General features: G+C 41.1%; 6 protein-coding genes across 6 annotated transcripts; 3 read left to right on the forward strand and 3 right to left on the reverse strand.

The window, feature by feature from the left end:
- Positions 1 to 800: 800 nt before the first annotated feature.
- On the forward strand, positions 801 to 3402 carry I206_107770 (uncharacterized protein; the record flags this gene model as incomplete). The annotated part of the gene is made up of 14 exons (XM_070203593.1): positions 801 to 1016; positions 1090 to 1158; positions 1247 to 1355; positions 1430 to 1603; positions 1677 to 1692; positions 1747 to 1825; positions 1885 to 2339; positions 2412 to 2473; positions 2548 to 2718; positions 2774 to 2838; positions 2905 to 2923; positions 2994 to 3023; positions 3096 to 3174; positions 3249 to 3402. 14 exons carry the CDS (start codon positions 801 to 803, stop codon positions 3400 to 3402), a joined length of 1698 nt encoding a protein of 565 aa, XP_070059694.1.
- A 364-nt stretch (positions 3403 to 3766) lies between these two features.
- Positions 3767 to 8067, reverse strand: I206_107771 (uncharacterized protein; the record flags this gene model as incomplete). The annotated part of the gene is made up of 5 exons (XM_019157815.1): positions 3767 to 4048; positions 4166 to 5199; positions 5254 to 5473; positions 5524 to 7872; positions 7945 to 8067. The coding sequence occupies 5 exons, from the start codon at positions 8065 to 8067 to the stop codon at positions 3767 to 3769; spliced, it is 4008 nt and encodes a 1335-aa protein (XP_019009455.1).
- Positions 8068 to 8473: 406 nt separating this feature from the next.
- Positions 8474 to 9129, forward strand: I206_107772 (uncharacterized protein; the record flags this gene model as incomplete). Its single annotated transcript, XM_019157816.1, has 4 exons — positions 8474 to 8481; positions 8540 to 8589; positions 8645 to 8908; positions 8978 to 9129. 4 exons carry the CDS (start codon positions 8474 to 8476, stop codon positions 9127 to 9129), a joined length of 474 nt encoding a protein of 157 aa, XP_019009456.1.
- Positions 9130 to 9500: 371 nt separating this feature from the next.
- I206_107773 (uncharacterized protein) lies at positions 9501 to 11931 on the reverse strand (the record flags this gene model as incomplete). The annotated part of the gene is made up of 6 exons (XM_019157817.1): positions 9501 to 9637; positions 9706 to 9778; positions 9848 to 9891; positions 9955 to 9976; positions 10029 to 10085; positions 10159 to 11931. 6 exons carry the CDS (start codon positions 11929 to 11931, stop codon positions 9501 to 9503), a joined length of 2106 nt encoding a protein of 701 aa, XP_019009457.1.
- Positions 11932 to 13450: 1519 nt separating this feature from the next.
- Positions 13451 to 15206, reverse strand: I206_107774 (uncharacterized protein; the record flags this gene model as incomplete). Its single annotated transcript, XM_019157818.1, has 8 exons — positions 13451 to 13568; positions 13680 to 13892; positions 13968 to 14023; positions 14087 to 14103; positions 14187 to 14407; positions 14493 to 14675; positions 14805 to 15060; positions 15155 to 15206. The coding sequence occupies 8 exons, from the start codon at positions 15204 to 15206 to the stop codon at positions 13451 to 13453; spliced, it is 1116 nt and encodes a 371-aa protein (XP_019009458.1).
- Positions 15207 to 17621: 2415 nt separating this feature from the next.
- I206_107775 (uncharacterized protein) lies at positions 17622 to 18724 on the forward strand (the record flags this gene model as incomplete). Its single annotated transcript, XM_019157819.1, has 3 exons — positions 17622 to 17672; positions 17731 to 18039; positions 18149 to 18724. The coding sequence occupies 3 exons, from the start codon at positions 17622 to 17624 to the stop codon at positions 18722 to 18724; spliced, it is 936 nt and encodes a 311-aa protein (XP_019009459.1).
- Between the last annotated feature and the right edge of the window lie 74 nt (positions 18725 to 18798).

Below are 18798 nucleotides of genomic sequence, written 5' to 3' on the forward strand. Positions count from 1 at the left end.
CTGGTCCAGGCAGACGCGAGTCTGATTTCGCGACGATTATATTGTTAAAATTCTATCTTCCAGTATATACATATATGTTCGATGTATTCTATGAATTTTGTTGAATAGCCTAATTTGAATTTGTATGGCATTTCGATATCCGGATGATCCATTTCAGTTTTGTGATATTGCTTCACACCCTCTCCTTCTACAGGAAGGTTTCCACAGCCGTAATTTCTAAAACCTACGCTTATGACCTTTATCCTGCTGAACTAGATTATGCTTGTTATTCATGTATGCATTGATACTTCTCATTGAGACATGCCAAGTGAAATGATGAATAGATAAGCCTAATTTGAAGTTCCCAAGAAAGGTTAAACCCGCTTAATTCGCCTAAATATGCCAATCAAAATAAGTGAAAAATAGGAAATTCTCGATCTAAAAAAGTGAACCAAAACATCATTATCACGTTACTCATAATCATATTCATCTAGTTTTACTGCATCCTTCTTCTTCCTTTTTCTCTTATACACGATTTCTCTCCTTCAATATCATATTGATGTTCTTGTATTTAATTAGAACCTTGTTTAATCGTTTACAATTTTACTGTCTTTTATTTTGACTGTGTCAATCGAGTAGGGTTGTTGATCTAAGGAAATCCGGTCGCTTAGAATTGTATAATTTCATATTCCACATTACAGAAAAGACATTCTCTCTCCCATCTGCCTGTTGACTAAATACTTGTTTGGTACGCTCTTCAAGCCGGATACCAAATTCGGTTTCTGACTGGAATCAACCTCTCCGCTAGACCTCACCAGAATATGTCGAATACTGCTGAAGGAAGTACGACAATATCGACATTACCCACCGCTGATCAATTACAATTAGCAAATCCGATTAATCCGCAAATTCCGGAAGAACATGATTTTGGCACATCTGTGACACCAACGCTTGATAATACTCATGAAGAAAAGGTAGCAAAGATAAAACCTAATGAAGTACAAGGACAACGAAGAAAAGCTCCGTGGGGTGTCAAGGTGAGTGATGACAATTGAATCAATTGACTTAATGGAAATTCGATGCTAATATAATCATGCGGGTGTTTGGTAGTGGCGAAGTTCAAGTTGGTTCATCACAACAGTCGTGACACTCGGAGTGACTACGGATATCCTCACATATGTGAGTGTTGTTTCATATTATGAAATTCGGAATTTGTAAAATACGTACGATGGATTAGCTAAATATCTATTCGCTTATTTTAATTCAGACAATTGTTGTACCCGTATTACCATATCGACTTCAAGCATTAAACTACACAAATATATCAGCATTGACATCATGGTTATTATTCGCCTATTCTATAGGAATTTTTCTATGTAAGCTAAAAACCCTTTTCCATTGCCAAATGGAAAATATCAATTACATATTTAACTCGAAAACATATTCTTAGGTACATTGCCAGTAGCTTATTTCTTTCACAAGTACCCTTATCGACGATCCCCTTTAATTGTTGCCGTTATAGTCCTTGAAGTAGCTGTGGTTCTTTTCATGACCATCAATGCGTATTGGGTGATGGTACTTAGTAGATTTATACAAGGTGCATCCAGTACGGTAGTTTGGTCTGGTAAGTCAATTGTTGAGTTTACACGCCGGGTCAATTGTCAGGCTGATCCCGATGCCTCCATTTCTCGCGCCAGTTGGATTCGCACTGATGTAAGTCATACCGTCCTGAAGAGCAATATCTTACAAAGCTTACGAGAGTGACAGATGTGAAAATGTACCTGAGAAGAATGTCGGTCGGCAAATTGGATTCGCATACTCAGGAGTATCAATTGGGTTGACGATTGTGAGTTGCTAGATGTTCCCAATCTCCTTCCTCGCTGAACTTTTTGACTTCTCCGTTAGGCACCTCCCATAGGTGGAGCTTTGTATGCCAAAATGGGATGGCATGCACCATTCGTATTTTGCATCATAGTTTGCGCTATCGACTTGATTCTCCGACTATTTGTAATCGAGCAAAAGGATCTCAGGGCATGGGAAAAAGCAAATCCGATAGATGAGAAAGAAAAGCCTGAAAAAAACGAAAAGGAAAAAGTCAAACGAGCTGAAGTACCTTCAGACGAACTCAACGATCCAGCAGACTCCTCTCCTCATCCACCAACAGAGCAAGTAATGAATGGCGAAGGATTGACGGAGAGGGATATTTCAGCTTCTACAGTAGCAGAAGAAAGAAAGGAAGAAAAGGTAGTCGAATTGTCACCTTGGCGAGTTATTGTCACTATCGCTAGCTCAGGTAGAGGTATGACTGGGTTTTGGGTCACATTCGTCTATGGATTGATCATTGGATTATTTGAACCTTCGTGAGCAGATATCCTCCTCTTTAGACTGACAACTGAAAATGAGCAATTACTAATAAATCGAATCGCAATTAGATTGACTCTGCGTATTCAAAGTGTGTGGCACAAAGAAGCGGACTTTGTAGGTTTAGTATATCGTAAGTTGAATATCAACAAAATCCATCTTGTCTATTGTTCTGATCTAACGATTTTTCTTACTCTGCCGACGTAGTGGCCGCTGCAGCCCCAACATTCGTATCTGGACCTATCATAGGTGCATTAGCAGATAAATACGGTGCAGAATTTATTATGCTTCCTTGTTTGATATTTGCTTTACCTTGGTTACCACTTATGATTCTCAATCAAAGTTTGGCCGGTTTCATAGTTTTATTCGCTCTTTCCGGTACGTGAACGTAAAATACAGTCAATAATGCGATCATAGCTGAGTAACGTTGTAGAGGTCGCTTTGCAATGTGCATCTGGACCTGCTGGGCTGGAAGTTACTCTTGTATCGCGGATGACTGTAAGTGCTCAATTCTACTGCTGGCGAGTTGGGGGAAGGTTTGCTGACTTGTGATCAATTATGTAGCCTGGTATAAGTGAGATTCGTGAGTAATCTTTGGCATACAGACTACTTCAAGGCAACACTAATACTAATCCTAACTATGAAATATGCAGATCAATTCGCAGCTATGAATGTCGCCTTCGGTAAGTTGATTCCGCCTATAGCTTGCGATCAAATTCTTAATTTAATTTAACCTTAATTTTATTTTTCTTTAGCCATTTCCACATCTATAGGAGCTGTGATTGGAGGACAGATGTACGACCATCTATCTCATGGATGGGTAGCTATTTGTTGGTAAGTTCAAATAACGAATATTCAGCAGCAGATCAACAAATGCAGTTGCTTATTCAATTTATCAATTACGACAGGTTCTCATTTGGCATAACAGCCTTTTCGTTACCCCTTCCATTCATTTTCTCAGGTAATAAACCGTTATTTAGAAGATGGTTACATCGTGATAAACATCGACAAGACACAATTGAAGATCAATTTTCTTCAAACGATGAACTTAGAACAACTTGATTCTAATTTTATTAAAAGACTTCCCTTCTGTACAACATGTCATCATTTACGACTAACACATCTCATGGAACATCGGATTTGGGCATTCGGGCGGATCGTGCATTGATATTGTACAATGTATTTGTAAAGTTACGAAAAGACGTAAAATGTACATTACACAATCACTACAACTGCTCAACTGTATTTTTATTTAAATAAATCATGCATTACTCATCATTTGACATGACTTGCAATTCTCTATTCATATGAGATAATATGCAATGCATTTTTCCAAGTCATATTTTGTAATGTACTGTACATAATCTCCTATTTTCTTCCTGCTGATTTTTCGTATCGACATACTTTGATATTCTCCTCTTACTCTTTAATCGGACATTATACTATCAGTATCAGCAAAAGGGGCATATTCATAATCACCCGGTCTACGCATTTGAGAAGTAACCCAATCTTCATCTGTATCTTCTAAACTATATCCTTGTCCACCTGTATAAGTTAATAAAACAGGTAAAAGTACTAAACCATGTAAAGCACCTGATAAAATAAGTGATAACCACATTCTAAAGTAATATACTTCTAATAATTTTGATCGAGTTAAAGCCAATACTGAAATTCCAATAAGTTTAGTCATTGTTATTCCTGAAAATACCTATCAATTAACGATACAATCACAATCAGCTTCGTTTCAATCTTTTGATTCGATATTCAAAGTACAGTGAGTCGATTCGACAACATTGATATTTATATATTGGGAAACAAAACTCACTGATGGTCCCACATCAACCAAAGCAGTCCAAACTCTCTCATCCCTTTCTTTTCTACCTACTTCTTTATCTACTGGTAATCCTGTTCCAGCACCCATGAAAGCTCTTGCAATATGCGAACAAAATTCAACTGCAATTCCCAAACTAATAACTAAATTGACTAAACTTATCGCATTGAGTGATATTCCCCAATATCCCATAATTCCCATAACGTTAATGACTGCTAAAGAACAAACAAAGGTGACAGTTGCACCTGTTCTCCATGATCCCAGCAAAAGAGTTGTAATTCCTAATATTGCTAATAAGGCTAAAGTGAGTACTTGAATGGCGGTAGATTGAATATGTGAATATTGTTCGAAGAATACGTAGAATAACGAATAAGGGAAAACTTTGACTCCTGTGCGATGGGAAATATCGTTTGAGATTCTTCTTGCCGCAGCGAGAGCGTCAATGAAATCTGATTGAGATTTTAGGGGTGTATGATAAGTCCTAAAGTGGGAAGCAACTACAGTTGAATTGTCATTGGCAAGTTTGACAGCTGATGAATAAGGTGCTTGACCTCCCAAGGGACATTCTTCGTTGGTAGGACTAATCAACCATTGTTGAAGATATCGCATGAAATCCGCTCCTTCAGGCAGTCCATTCATTGTAGCGTCCCATTCTTCACCCTCGAAACATGGTTTACAGAGTCTTTCCGAATCTCTCGGAGAACAGAAGACGGTTGGGTCCCTTCTTCTTACTCTGCAGCAAGATTCGAACGTGGGGTTGGTCCATTGGAGGAAATCATCGATCCATGCAGCAGGCGGAGAAGCGACAAACGACGATTCGGGTCTTTTCCTTTCCGCTTCCAGACTATTGGCTACACTGAGGTCCATACAAGTTGTAAATCTTCCGCAAAGCTGTTGTTGACCGTCCCGAGTAGGCACATCAGCACCTTGAGCTACGAAGTACACAGGCGGTCCAACGTCCAAGTAAGCGTCAAGGGCGTTGAAGTATGGCACGAGGTATGACTCGGCTGGAAGCGCAAGTCTTTGGTCTGGTTTCTCCCTCTAGTCAGCTAGCGCTCAATCAATGACAAAGTCGTACTCACCTAATCCAAGAGTGATATGCTGTATACCGATAGTAGCAAACAGGAATAGACCCCCGAAAGCTACCAGAACCAACTGCTTGACTTCGTTCTTCAGTAGGAAAGGTGCGTAGACCGTCCTCATAAACTTGTTGACTACACCTTCACCTGTAGGGGCAGTTTCATCATATAATCCGATAGGAGGTCGAAGTCGTACACAAGGGAAACAGTCGATTCTCATGGCCTATGTCAAACTATCAATTATTGCAAATTACGACTCTTGTAGTAACTCACCTCGGCTCGGCGCAGATCCAGGGTCATCGCGCTAACAAATATCGTTACTTGCATGACGGCTCCTAAGAATACACTTCCCGCGGCATAGATGGCGAAGTTTCGCACCGCTGGCATGGGTACTAGCGCTCCAAGGGCAAAGGCAACCACCTCGGTAACCGAAGAAAGCAGAATCGAGGGTCCCATTCGTGCGACAGCTCTGGCAACTCTCTCCTCGGGTGGAAGAGAAGCACTAGTACTGGGTTGTCGGCCGTCACTATCGATAGATTGAGTATCATCGGTGATCCCCTGCGAATGAAGGGAGTTTTGTCGTTCAAGCTCGTGGACCAGGATGAATACATTATCCACTCCTACGGCAAGGACCAAGAAAGGGATTACCTCGGCGATGATCAAAGTCACTCTTACCCCTAATAGCGAGAAAAGCCCAACCGACGATGAGACGGCGATGAGTACAATTGCGATACCGAAGAGCCCAAGAGAGAATTTCGAGTTAACCGAAAGTAAGGTTGGAATCAGGGAGAAGCTGGGTGAAGTGGACGATGTTTCTTGTATAGGGGTTTTGACGAGTCTGAGCAGTACACCGAGTTGAACAAGTCCTCTCCATATCTTGTGAGTGAATGCTGAGATGACGTGAGGAGGAAGGCCGCCACCGAGAGTAAGAGACACATAGAGGAACATGACCATATAAGACAAGACGACAATCTTAACATCGGTATTTGTGCTTTTATTCAGCTCTTCCTCCAGACTGATCCCGGTGGAATAGCTGATCGTGACATCAGGTCTCGACAAGTCTTGCAGGTAGTGCTTCAAAGATCTTTCCCATTCTTCGGCGGGACCCGCCCGATCATCATTATAGTTATTGACAACCCAGGTTATGACTAAAGCTTTAGCATTCAACCAATCTCCCTGAGCACCACCTAATACCAATTTCGGATCTATTGGTTGTCCGAAAGCAGGTAAGCATTCTCCTGGTCTTCCTGCACATTCTGTGACTCGATCTCGCCAATCTTCACCCCATTGTTCCATATCTTCTCCTAACCATGCGGAAACACTCTGAATCACACATGGTGTGCCAGGTCCAGCTGGAGCAAAGCAAACATCTTGAAGCGTCACACCTGTTTCAGACTCTAAACGACCAATTTCAGATTCCACCTTTAACCACCAATCTAAAGTGTCGTAGTTTACTGGACCAGATCCTGATTGAGTGATGAAAACTTGTTCGGATCGATAGAATGGTCCAAAATTATCGTCGAAAAAGTGTTTCTGCGCAGCAGATTCACTAGATGGTGATACCCATAATCTAACTGGATCCGTCTCTACTGCAAAGCTTTTCCAACCGATGTTCAGTAATGCTACAACTAGCGCGGTGATACCGAAAACGATTACGGGCTGTTTTGCACAAAATAGACCAAGACGATAGAATGATCGACGTAGAGCAGCATTGATTTTATTTTGCTTGGGTTGAAGATGGTCCATAGGATCTAGTAACGATGCGCCTCGTCCAAGTCTGAAATGTATCGATCCACTTGGTCCTGATTCCGAATCATCTCCTCCTCGACCCATCAATCCATCTAAGCCATTCGCATTTCCGCTTGCTGCCGTAGGCGAAAGAGGTGGGTCCAGTAAAGCGTGTCTCTCGTACCGCCTCTGTCGATGTCGAATTGCTTGTTTCCATGAATAAAAGGCGATTCCACATAATATCGCTACAGAGTAGATGATAAGAAGGGAAAACGTAAGGCATGATACCGCGCCAACATGACATTTCCCACTTGAAGGCGGTGCGACGTATGGTAATTCTGGACATACAGCTGGACAATCTGCACAAGCACATCGAGCGTTTATGTTGTCTGTGTCAGAGCATCTAAGCGGTATTCGGGAGTATTGAGAATCGTCGTTTTCCGGAAAATTAATTTGGAATGGTGATCCTAAACCAGGTCTAACATCTCCCATGTACTTCAAAAAAGAACTTGAATTTTTGGCTCCTCCACCTATCAAATCCATTGCAAACCCATTTGTCGCTCCAAATTGAACATCTTTACAACTACTAAAGAAGCCTTGCTTGAATTCGTTACTAACTTCGTAGTCTATTTCCTTGACTGCATCTTTACCTTCAGTAGTCTTCTGGGTTGAGGTGATTGAAAGGAAGGTTGATTGATCTGGTGAACAGGTGAAGTCGCAATAAAATGAACGAAAATTGTTGATACATGCTGGACACGATGCGATCAGAGGTGCTGCTTGTTGTAGTCGATCGGAAAGAGTGGCCACTTGATCATACGTGCAGCAGACTGAATTGGGGACAGTATATGAAGGACCACAGACTGTCGCCATCAAGTCGCGCAGATCTTCTTCTGGCTACATACCATGTCATTAGGTCAGTCATTGTCATCCCGAGCGATACAGGGTCAATTCGGTGATGATGCTTACCGGAGTAGAATTACCGTCATCAGGACAAGGTAAATCCGCACCAAAGATGCTCGTCCTTCCGCAACTACCCCTCATAGCACATATGCCCTTCCCGCGCCGTACAGGCTCGTCGAGACGTGACATGTCGAAAGATCCAATGAGATGGCTGATTGCGTAGGTGTGTTATGACTAACGTTAAGTGATCATACGGATGTCCAGTTTACCTTTTTCAACTAAAAGCAGCTCAGTTTGACAACAATGACGCTTGGAGGGTATATGGCATCGTATCACTGTGACAACTGATGTCACGTGATCTCTTTACCTCGGCACGGCATCAAATGTCAGTAACCGATTGATCGTCGGATTCGGCCGTAGTGGGTGGCAAATGTTAAATCATAGGAATTCCGTCATATTGTCGTGAAAAAGTTAATCTTGGATCGCAACTATGTAAAGCAACGATACATATATCTATTTGCACAAACACCTTTGTATCTCTCAACAAGCTCATCTATACAAAAAGCAATCATTACCTTACACACAGCTCTCAATCATGTTATAGTGAGCATTTCAAAGCGTTTCTCATGTGTATCAAACACTCTCGCTGATGTCATTTCAGTGCTTTAGTCTTCTTGATACTAATAATCGCGATCGTGTTGATATGGCTTGGTAAGCTCATACTTCTTTACTCATTTAGATGCTCAACTTACTCAATCGATCTTAGTCCGAGTGACGATAGCTGCCAATCAGCGACGTCAATCTCGTAAACAATCATCATCATCACTTCCATCACATATGCAAGATATATCTCATCGACCTACTTTAGCTGAAACAGCAGAAGATGTTGTAGATCGAGTAGGTAGAGGATCTCGAGCAAGATTACCACAACATGAATCAGTCTATCAATCAAGATATTGTGGTAATAGAACAGGTGCAGTCAATAGAGTAACAAGTGATAATGCAAGTGTAACTAGTTTGCCAGCTTATGGTGAGTCAAATTTGGTTCATTATTTTCTTGATTCGTATTGCTAAATAATGTTTGTCATGATCTATCAAGGGGCCGCTTCTCTCCCTGTTCCACCTGCAGCAGTTTACGACCCAACCAATGTACGTCCCGGTGGACCTACAGGAGTCATCCCACCATCTTATGCCGATATCGCTCCGCCGAAGTATTCCGCTACGACGACTCGGCCTGAAGTGATTGTTTAGTTTATATCGGATTGGTTATGTTGTATAGTCATGTATACAAGGTGCTTACCGCGTTGTGGGGCAGCCTATCATGGTGTTGATTAGTATCCTTTACATGATTTGCCGATATTCAAATCAAATTCAACATCTGGGTTGAGCCTCAAGCAGATGTTTCGAACGTCGGTTTTTTAGAATGAAATATTCATCTTTCATATACCCCAGTTCCAAGAAAGATACTGTTATACAGTCATTATTTTTCAATTATATGATCAGTCAAAATTTCTATACTCCGAAGATTCTATAATAGATCGGGTTGAACTCCTTTACTCCCTTCCGTACATCACTTGACTACGAGAGATTGTTCAAGCGAGAGTCAACTTGCCATTACTCAATCAACAATCTAAGTAAGTCGGTTGTCCTTCAGACCGATCATTTGAGGCATCTCGCCCTGTTGTGCTTGTGGAATTAGATGGAATTGGCGCTTCACGATTCCGCTTCACACCATTGTTATTCCTCCGCCGAACTCTCTCTAAATATCACCAATTAGTCTTCGTGCCAATCCCAATATTCAATGCCAAAATACGGAAGGAAGCTCACGATGTCGTGGTGGTGCAATAGCTTTACATATTGGAGCTTTCTCAATATGTTGATCGAGCTTGTCCTTTCGGCTCTAAATTGAATCTTCATTAGTCAGCCTTAGATGTACCTTGATGTAGGAAGACCCTGGATCTTGGCTCACAAATCCTCGTTGACATCCTGGACAAGTATACGGTGTTTCTCCAGCTAAAGTTACAAAGTGTATGAGTCAGCAGAGCGGGTCCAGTTTACAAGTCTACAAAAACTTACTATGTTTTGATCTGGCATGGCGCTTCTCACTAGCTTCAGCTGGAATGTTGATGGATCACAAACCAAGGACTCACCTCAAGATCATTCCTCCGTGTGAATGATTCTTGACGGTCAGGACATAGGAACTTTTTCTGCAGGGTGCCACGTATATCAGAAACGCTCTCAGTGCTGGAAACACAGACCAACAAGATGAAGAAAACTCACTGGGTTTATGGTCCTTATTCTCCTGGAAAATCTTGCACCTGTTAAAGTTGTCGATGGTCTTTTGTTTGATTTAGGCTTTCTCGTCTGATTGTAGATCGGCTCGCTCTCAGGTCTACCCAGATTCGACAGTGAGGAGAAAGGTGTCTTTGTGAAAACATGTCTTTGGATTCCTACAAGAGGCAGTGTCAATTCGCTTGTCGCTGGAGAAGTAGGCGATTGAGAATTGGGTACCGGAGGATCACCTATCGAGACCGAAAATGGCATATATCTGTCGATCGATGAGGAAGAAGCGGTGGCTACCTCGGTGTGAGGGAGAGTATCACTGTGTGAATGAACTGTATAGAAGTCGGAGAATTTTGGAGTTGTGACTGATGGCAATGGAAGTGAAGTAGGAAAGTCATACGACAAGGCAAATGCGAATGTATTTGATCTGGTTTCTCGACTCTGCTCCGCGACATGGGATGACTTTGATTTCGTTGGCTGAGTTTGGGGGTACAAGGTATCAAATTCGAATTCTGATTCAGCTTCATAAGAGGGCTCCTCGCGTCCTCTCATAGATCCTTCACTACTCCTCTGTTGCGTTTGGAAGGTGGGCTGAACTCGTTGAGGGGGAAGAGACGCAGATGGAGGGAAACTAAAGTTTGAAGGTGGCGGAGCGGGTAATAACCTCGGTTTGATGCCTAAATTACCACAAGGTATAGGTCTCTGGTCAGGTGGTATCCACCCACTGACTCGGGGTGGCGTAGGTAATCTTCTTTTGGGTTTGTTCGTATTTGAGGTCAAAAGGTCAAGAGAAGGTCGAATAGCCATAGGTGATTCAGGTAGAGGAGGCGGGGACGGGATGGTTAATGGGCTTGGGTAAGATGTGGTTTGGGCCTTCATTCTTGGAGACATGTTAAGCGAACGCGATGGCGGTATGGAGATCTGGGGAAACAGCTGAGGTCGAAAAGAATAAGTCGTGGGTGAGCTGTACCACTGACAGATTGGTGCAGTGGCAAAAGAAGCTTGAGGAGGTGTTATAGGAGTTAAACTTGATGTTGTATAGCCTGTACTATCTCGTGAGTCTGATGGGTCCCATATGCTTGCTGTCTGTGGGTTGCTCTTCATAGGCTCTAATGAATCACGGGCAAATACACCTGGAAGCAATGTCTCGGTGGAATGATCTTGTATATACGAGGTCATATCTCGCCTTGATCCCATCTTCTCAGAGTCAAAAGCTAGATTTTGCATTTTGGTCTCCATCGTTCCTGAAGTACATGGCCAGGTATGATCCCGAACCATCGCCCGACTTTGTCTTCCGTCAAATGAAAGAGAATCGATTGAGGGGAGTTGGAATGGCACATCGAACGATTTGCCAAAGTTCGCCACTTCCGTTTGGGGCTGAACCACAATAGGTGGGGATGAATGAGCTATCAGACTCGGATTTGTTGAACAGTCTTGATATTCCGACACAGTGTAAGGATAATCGTAGTCGGCCGCCATAGAATGAGTAGCTGTGGCCGGGGATGAGGTTGTTTGACAAAAGTTCGACTCTAATTGAGCATCCCTGAACCCTATTTCTGATGTTGTTTGTGGGGCGTAATTATATGGGTAATACTGGTAGGGCTGTTGAAGTTGATTCTCCAAATATGTGGTATCCTGATTAGTTTCAAGCCTGTAGGTAGTCTCTTCACCGGTGCAGATTGGAGAATTTTCGATGTGGTTTTTTTGCTGGTCAATCCAAGGTTGGAAAGGATACAAAAAGGATTGAGAACACGGAATATTGTCTGACATTGTTCCAGTCGTCCGCTTGGAAGGAAGTCGTCTAATACTATAAGGGGAATAGTGAGGTACGGATGTTTAAGGATGTTGAGGGCGTGTATAGTGACTATGAAAGGGCGCCGATAATACCGTCAAGCCAGACTGATCCTTTGAATGTGACTGAACAGAGTGATCTGCAGGATAGCTGATAAATGCAATCGTGATTTTGTTCCTTGATATCCAATTTAACCGAGAAAAGATCAATAAATTTACGGATTTCAAAGGTTTTGATTAAATAAACTAAAATGGAAAGAAACGAAACAGAACAAAATATAGGAAAATATTGTACATATAAGGAGAATAGTTATATCAAAGTCCAAGCTTACCTCAAAGTTTATCCAATTTCTTAAAGCTGTATAATGGTGCTTCTTAACGACGAGGCGAAGAAGAAAGATCTGAACTTTAAATTTTTCTCGTTCTAGAATGTTTCTATTGTGTTTTGTATACCGCTAAACAAGATGCACGTTCATCTTTCGAGTAAAGGGTAAGGCTATGGTATACTGTATTATGAACAATTTGTCGAGACTCAACACAAGGATAAAGTCAGTCTCAGTATCTCACTGAAAATGCCTCTTGGGGCTGATGAATTTTGATGGCCCTGACTGGGAAGACAATCATGATAAAGGTCCTACTCTATAAAAAAGCGTTGATCTGTCTTCTTGATAAAATCAACCCCACTTCGAAACGCTAAATGTTGAATCAATCAACATCAAGTACAAAAAAGTCCTTTGACATTGACGCATAGTTAACCTTGTTTTCACCATCAAAAGTGGGGCAAAGGAAGGTGGGGTGAATTGCAGCTCTCTTCTTAGAGGATGACAATTCCATTATGACTCGAGTGCAGAGCCATAAAGTCGGATTCAAGCATAATATCTGCGACGTGGAATATCATTAGTAATCTGAATTGTCAAATTTGCCTCATTGTTCTTTGGAAATGAGAAGTCATGAGTGATTATGCTGATTGATCAGTTATGTCAAGGTACAATCAGGTCCAAGTTACGCGAATGACCTACCTTTCGACTAAAATATATTCATTCGTCATAGCGTCTATTATATTTTAACATGATTTCATTTCACCCATTGCTCGTCAGGGATATTAATCGATCTGTTCCTATTGTACTGATGCCCTGAGCAAGCCAATCAATGACAAACCTCCTATCTCATTCCTAAGCAACATTTAACAGGAAAGATTAATTAATCACTCAATTCTAAGAACGATGATTGCATTGCTGCGGAATAGTATTGTAGCTGTCAATCTGAAATTGCCTGCGCCTGGTTCCGAAGCGAGGATGAAACACGACAATCACATGAGATCAAATTCCATCAATATAGGATCGCGAGTGTATTCGGTTACTAAAGGAAAAGTTTTGGCTTATTCATAACGATGAAATCGAAAGTCGGCTACTACATGCTTCATTATGGTGTTTAACATCGGATACGAGCTTTCTAAGTTACACGATACTAATTATAGCTTGAAATCTATGTCAATCGTTTACTCAGGACTTCCGCTCATCAGAGGTCGCTGCGACATATCCCTATGACCAGCATTGACCACATTCTCTTGATGAATGAGATTATCAAATTGAACTTTATCGATTGGTCTTTCGCATCTAGACCAGGATCGAACATGTTAGTCACGATTATCTCCATCATCAACAAGAAAGTTCCTGTAAGTGAGGAAATATACCTCCGGGTGGCGAAAGAAAAGGCAAGGAACTCACCTTAATAACCAGAAGAGCCATTCTTCGATAGGTCTCAAATTCAAGACCAATCGATTGATTCTATGTGCGACAACAGTGACGATGAATCCACCTGCTGCGTCAAGGTCATAATGATTGGCCGTAGCCATGATTACCAGTAAGATTAGCAGAGGGTAAAAGAGCGATATCGCACGTATAGGCCTGTGTGGCGAATAGATGAATAGGGAGAAACCGCTAAGATACGGGCAAGTCTCGATTGAGCACCTGACTCAAGAGCTTATGATGTTGTTAGAACTGGCATATACTCACATGACGAAACTGTAACCAAAGTGGAGTGATGGGAAAGCGGCGAGTTGATTTTGGAACTATAAGTATCTCGTCAGCTCTTGAACTTAGTGGAAGGGATGGGCAGCGGAAATCTAGCGTACTTTGTTGGTAGTCCAGACTGAGAATAACGAGAGTGATACTGTCAGCTTATACATCCCATACCCACTGCCTGGACTATTAAGATCGGACAAATTGACTCACTACTTGCAGCTTTTCCGGTATGTAGCGTGTCAATATATCCGAATTCCTCAAAAGGCAATAACCTAGGTGGCATACAAGGCCAGCTAGAGAAAACGATAAACGCCAGACAATTGCAAAGAACCAATGTTCTTCGAGTTGATTGAAAAACCAAAGGGGAGAAGTATCGGTACGAGTAAGCCATAAAGGCTATAGTGGCGGGTATATGAACCATTGCGTATGTCCTAGTTGCATCGTCAGTCTCACAAAGAGTGTTTACGTTTCATACATAAGGTGTGACCAAATTATGAATGGGAAGCCACCACTCACTTATTGAAAAGAGTCAAAAGCCAAGGTCTGTTCATCACGATCTTCTGTAGACCCAACTCAATATCTAGATGCAAAAACTTTTCTATAGCTATGATTTCTCTAGCATGCTTCTCAGCTAATATCCTGAAATCGGATCCCATTGTCAAAGCTTGCATCGCTCTTGCAATTTGATATATCCAATACCTACATCATACAGCAGATGAGCTGACGTTATTTTGAAACGAATTGCAGTAGAGGAAACATAGTTATATGTTCTATCGTAATGACTGATAAGATAAGGATGAAATGGATTATAGGATTCTCTTAACTTACGTTAAAAGCCAATACCAAACCTCTAATAAGAAAGGAAACATCCCTAAAAACCTGCTGAAGAGATTCATTCTAAACTTAACATTGGAAGGTACTTTCATCGTCCAAAAGAAGAATTTCATTTGTTTGTAATCCCATGATCTATTTTCAGGACTCGAGGTCACTGGAGATAAACTTCCACTTAAAGTATGAGCTTGCACGATATCTGTCGCTTTTCGTCTGTTCAGAAGACATCCTGCTGTAAGTAGGGAGGCAACCACTAAGTCCAGGGGATCAGGGAGATGTCTATCAGCTTCACGATCCCGCGTGAAAATACGGATGTAAGTGATGATACAAGAGAGTGAAGGACTTACAAGCTGGTTCGAGGATGTAAGAAAGAGCTGGGATTTCATCGGGTTTTGACATTTTGTATGACAATATGTTGTGGCCAAACCTCTAGCTCAAGTTGTAATGTTGTAGATGTATCTTGGTAGCTTGATCCCTGATGTTGTGGACTTTATTGTTTGAAGATAAGATTGAAATGAAAGGAAAGGATGTATAAGCAAAGAAGGCTCGAATGATGGAAATAATTGCTGAGGATTCAATAACATGCAATTTCGGGTTTGTTGACTGATGGAACCGAGTCTTGAGTCACACTGTTTTTGTTTCATCGAGGCCGAAGGGAGTCTAGGGTCCTTTGGACTGATATACAGATTGATATAAGGGTTCTACTAATCACAAGGGTTGTTGTTGGTTGATTAGCTCAAAATGAGGCATACCATTAGAAATGTTGTTCATCTGTCCTCTGACCTCGAGGTAAGTCTCAGAACAAAAGGACACATCATCTCTTTCTCTTCCGAGCAGATAACCGAGCATCGTTGCAAAACGATACTAGGCGAAGCAAGTATCTTCTCTCTCGGGATTCTTTGCCAGGGTTTTAGACATAAAGTTGTTTCACAACGTTATCTCGCTACGGGCGCACAGACTGATGATGTGGCTCGATTCCAGCTTGCCAAGCGAAGCAAGTATTTACATGAAGTCTTTGATGATGTCAACCCGGTTTTTTAGTGCGTTCAAGCATGTGTACGTCAAATGTATTACGTATCTTTCCATGGCTCAATAACAGAGTCAATTTGGATAGATAACCGGTATTTGAGGTTCAGATGTATATCCAAGTCAACTTTGAAAGGGGTTCTTCAGGTTATCTAATCGGCCTACCGTCAATTTACGTGAGCAACTTCAAATAAGAATTCTCAAAAAAACCGGTCGTGTGAACTGGACTACGCAGGTGGAGGTAATTAAACGCAAAAATGATGTTTTGCCCTTTTTCGCAAAACCTTATGTTCGTTAAAGCTTTTCAGCTGGAATCAAGGGTTCGAACTACGTTGTCCTTTTACTTCTTGTCCTGTCTTTTACGAAATTTGAAAAATCGTGATCGGGAGCCGTACCATTTCATATCGAAGTCCGTTCAAAAATTCATAATCCGTTAGACCGAGCTAAATTCGATACACAGAAGCCTTGAGAGGATGTCATCTTACATACTCGATAGATCTGGTCTTTGCATGCCTAGCGATTTATCACATTATTTTCCCCAAGGAAGTAGGCGTGCAAAATTTTGCATACCTTACCAATAACACATAAAAACTCTGAACAAAGGATTAATTGCTTGTTCAAGTATCATCCAAAAAATTTTTCGCACCCGCATTCCTGGTTGAGGTTAGATGATTAGAGAAGCAAGACAACAAATTGCTTGTCTCGAGAGCGACCCCTCTGTGATACTGAATCTTCGACAGCGAATCGTGTGGACGTTCGAGGTAGCTGACTAGCTGGCCCGCTATTCTTATGCCTTTGACATGGACTGATTTGATACCAATGTTTGAAGTCTGGCAGCCCTTAACGGATCTGGGTACAAAATATTTTATAGCTTGACTCAAGGATAAGTGATGAACTGATGCAGTACCGCTGCAAGAACAGGCCGGCATTGAGTACAGGAATATGGGAATTACATGCCTAAATAGATGTGGCTACAATTGCAATACCATTGAATGGTCTAGATTTGGTGCCTGATCAACATAGGGACGATCTTTAAGAGTACCGTTCAAACCTCAATTTGACGATCCGCTTGTTATCTATTTTTGCATACACTCTTCCTATTTTAGCCATTTTCGCCCTATCACACAAATACTTCTTGATCACGTACTCTCCATCTTCTACCGAGTCTCTTCTTGGTGCTCAATATCGTACAGCATATTAGAAGAACAGCTCGTTATTCCATGATATAATGATCACGTTCGTTTAAAACACATTCCTTTGCTATTAATCCATCATCTCAAGACATTCATCGTTCCCCCGGCATGACACACCTCAATCGTCCTGGTCACTAAATCAGTTTTTGTTTCCAATCGGGGGGAATTTGCCGACATCGTATCACTTAAGCGAGTGGTCCCGCAATAGCACTCGTCATACCCCCGCCCAGTTTCAGTCTAGCCAAATGGACTTCATGACGCTTTCACCTAAGAGACCAAGTATGATTCGCTTGGAATCAGAAACGCCCTTACTACCATATACCAATAAAATCACAAGGCGCAGATCTTTGGCAAGAACTCATACAAAATGGTTGTTGGTCATGATTAGCAGTTTTCTTTGTCTGGCTTTTATCGCACTTCTACTTCTGAGAAGTGATATGGACAAGGATACTTGGTTTCAGCATCCATATATAAGGAAAGATGAGGTTTACAGTGAGTTTACGCACCGCGTTGAACATTCTTGCACCCAATGTTTAAATACTAACTACACTTTTGGTGACTTACTTCTGCAGATTCATCAATACCTCCAGACAGGATGATTATGGCCAACAGTCATAATGATGAGATGCAAGGTAATGATGCCTTAGTGAGTTATGCAACTTCACTTCTTGTCGACGGAAAAGAATTGATGATTTGTTATAAAGGAATTGGCACTCGGTTTGGGGTACGGATTCATTGAAATAGATACTTATCTAGCGAGAAATCCAGACTCTGCACAAAGTGATGAGAACAAGGGCACGGAATTGAATCGTAATTTTACATTGTTAGCAGGACACGATGTGAAAGATCTCAAATCTAGTAGAACTCTCAAGAAATATTACTTTGATCCGCTTTTGAATATCCTCGACAAAAACAACAAGAATAGGACGTTAGTTTCTAATGGTACAGGGAATGTGTGGAAAGGGATTTATAAGAATGATAGTGATAAAGAGGTTACGATTTTCATTGACATGGTGGGTTCATCTAAAAGCGATCGTATCTCACAACCCCTATCCAATCAACCTAGAATACCTGCAACAGTACCATGTGATTGATATTGACCCGCTGATATGCTCTTCGTAGAAACGAGATGGTGAATTGATCTGGCCATATCTTCTTGATCTCCTACAACCGTTCATTTCGAAAGATTATCTTACATATTATAACGTCTCATCATCAGAATGGTCTTACGGACCTTTAAAGATAATAGGAACAGGTTTAACACCTTTGAATAGAGTATATTATTCTTCGATAAGATACGTATTTTATGATGCACCTTTAACGAAATTAAACAAACCATTCAAAATTGAAAAAAGCTTAGATGGTCCAGAAGTGAATAATATAGAATGGGATAAAACTATATCACCAATCGCATCTTCAAAATTACCATTAAAATATATAATATCTACATTTTTTTCATTCAAAAGTAATACCAATAAAGGAAATTGTAAATTAAAAAGTATACATTTAATAGCACGTGAAAAAGGAATTCAAAGTAGATGGTGGGGTTATTCAAATAATCCAAATTGGTTAAAAGTTAAATTATGGAATGTACTTCGGAATTCAGGTCAAGATATTTTAAATACTGATTATTTAATTCAAAGTAAAAATTGGTTAAACGATAGAGAGAAACAAACTAGAAATCTGTATAAATGTTGATTCGAAGAAATTGGAGAGTATTGGTGATTCCATTGTAATTCTGTTGTTGTATTTTTTCCGCCGGGTGTTTTGTT

This window comes from Kwoniella pini, chromosome 11 (assembly GCF_000512605.2).
Source record: "Kwoniella pini CBS 10737 chromosome 11, complete sequence".
Lineage (NCBI taxonomy): Eukaryota > Fungi > Basidiomycota > Tremellomycetes > Tremellales > Cryptococcaceae > Kwoniella > Kwoniella pini.